A 1,639-nucleotide genomic window follows, 5' to 3' on the forward strand; every position below is an offset into this window, starting at 1 on the left:
TTCTGGGCGTTTGTGCACAGAGACACAACAAGGCAAGGTCTCCCTGTGCCCTCACCCCCTTCCACCCAGAGCAACACCCTTCTCCTTTGGCAGCTTGGGCAGTGTCCACAGAGGGAAGGACCACATGGAGGCCAGGCCTGAATGCAGCAGAACTTTAATGGGTCAAAAGAAGGAAACAAAGTCCCTCCAAGTGGAGGTCAGCAGCACAGAAAGCCCCAGGGGCAGCTGAGACCCTGCAGTCCTTGGCCGTAGAGAAGTTCCTGCGTGATGTCTGTCTGCCTGTCCCAGGGAGGGAGAGGAGATAGATGGACCTTACCCAGCTGGTGCTGGGGTGTGTGGGGGGAGAGGCAGCAAACAAAGAAAATGGAAAGAAAGGCAAAACCATTCAACTATCCTGAAAACATCCTCCAAATGTTGATCCTCTGACCAGCACCATGTTCTGAGTTCCTCAAGGTGTGTCCATGGGGCTTTGCCAGCCCCTTTAGCAGGGTGGGCACCTTCTGCCACAGTAGCGGCTGGTAATGCAGGAGAGGTCAAAGCCCCCAGAGTTGATGGGCACTCCGTCACAGCTGAGGATGCGGCCAACGGCAGCGGAGGTGGAGGAGCCCACAACGGTGTTCTGTGGGAAGGAGCTGAGGATGGGGCCGGGCAGGGTCACCACCACGGGGGAGGGCTGGATGGCCACGGTGGAGTCCTGGCACTGCCTGACACAGGGCTCATTGCAGCTGTTGGCCAGCGGGGTCGGGCCGCAGGGCCGGCATGGCAGGCACTGGTCGTAGCAGGACATGTCTCTGAGGGTGGAGGTGCACCTGGGTAGAAGCAGGGAGGAAGCAGAGCACAAGGGTGGGTGAGGAGCTGCCTGGTTACCCTGTCACCAAGGAGCCAAGGCCACTGCTCAGTGGGGACCGGAAATTGTTGCAGGAGCCACATGGTCTTCATTGCCTTATGAAGAGCAGCATGGCCCAGGGAGGTTCTCTCCTAATTCATAAACCAAATGTCCCCTCAGTCACATGCCAGCCTCTCTCTAAGCAGATCGTGTCCCCACTTCCCTTTGTCATGACAAGAAGATCCAGACCCCAGGACAGGACAGAGCAATATCAGCTGGGAGGTCTCCCAAGTGCAGATCTCCCTATGGAAGAGGAGGAGAAGGGGCTTCAGACTCACCTGGTTCCCAAGCAGAAGGAGCCAAGAGAAGGGCATGAGAGAGCAGGGACTTGGGCTGCCTTTTATACCTGCCCTTCACTGCCGCAGGACCAGAGGCACCCTTTGCAGAGGTAACCATTTTCTGACAAGCTCATCTTGAATGCAAACCATCGCAGCTAATGATATGGGCTGTGCTTTCCTTTCCTGCACTGCTCCTTTTCATTGCCAGGTCTGTGCCATGCCCATTGCCCAGTGGAGGCTTGTTCTGAGCGCTGGGATGAAAGGCCCCAGGATTTCTAGGGCAGGAATGCAGCAGTGCTGGCAGAAGACTCAGCTCAAGTGTTGGATGTTTCCAGAGCAGGCGAGTGATGTCAGCCTGGGTCGCTCGGGTGGGGCTGTTTGGAGTGTTATTAGAATGAAATTCCAGCCCTCCTCAGACGGATGCCGTGGGATCCCACCCATGAAGTTATACCGTGTCCATATGTTTGCCTGCCTC

General features: G+C 56.6%; 1 protein-coding gene across 1 annotated transcript; it reads right to left on the reverse strand.

Annotated features, from left to right (window-relative positions):
• Positions 1–481: 481 nt before the first annotated feature.
• Positions 482–787, reverse strand: LOC141970122 (feather keratin Cos1-2-like). Its single transcript, XM_074926492.1, has one exon. It carries the CDS (start codon positions 785–787, stop codon positions 482–484), a length of 306 nt encoding a protein of 101 aa, XP_074782593.1.
• Between the last annotated feature and the right edge of the window lie 852 nt (positions 788–1,639).

Source organism: Athene noctua, chromosome 25, assembly GCF_965140245.1.
Source record: "Athene noctua chromosome 25, bAthNoc1.hap1.1, whole genome shotgun sequence".
In the NCBI taxonomy this organism is placed as follows: domain Eukaryota; kingdom Metazoa; phylum Chordata; class Aves; order Strigiformes; family Strigidae; genus Athene; species Athene noctua.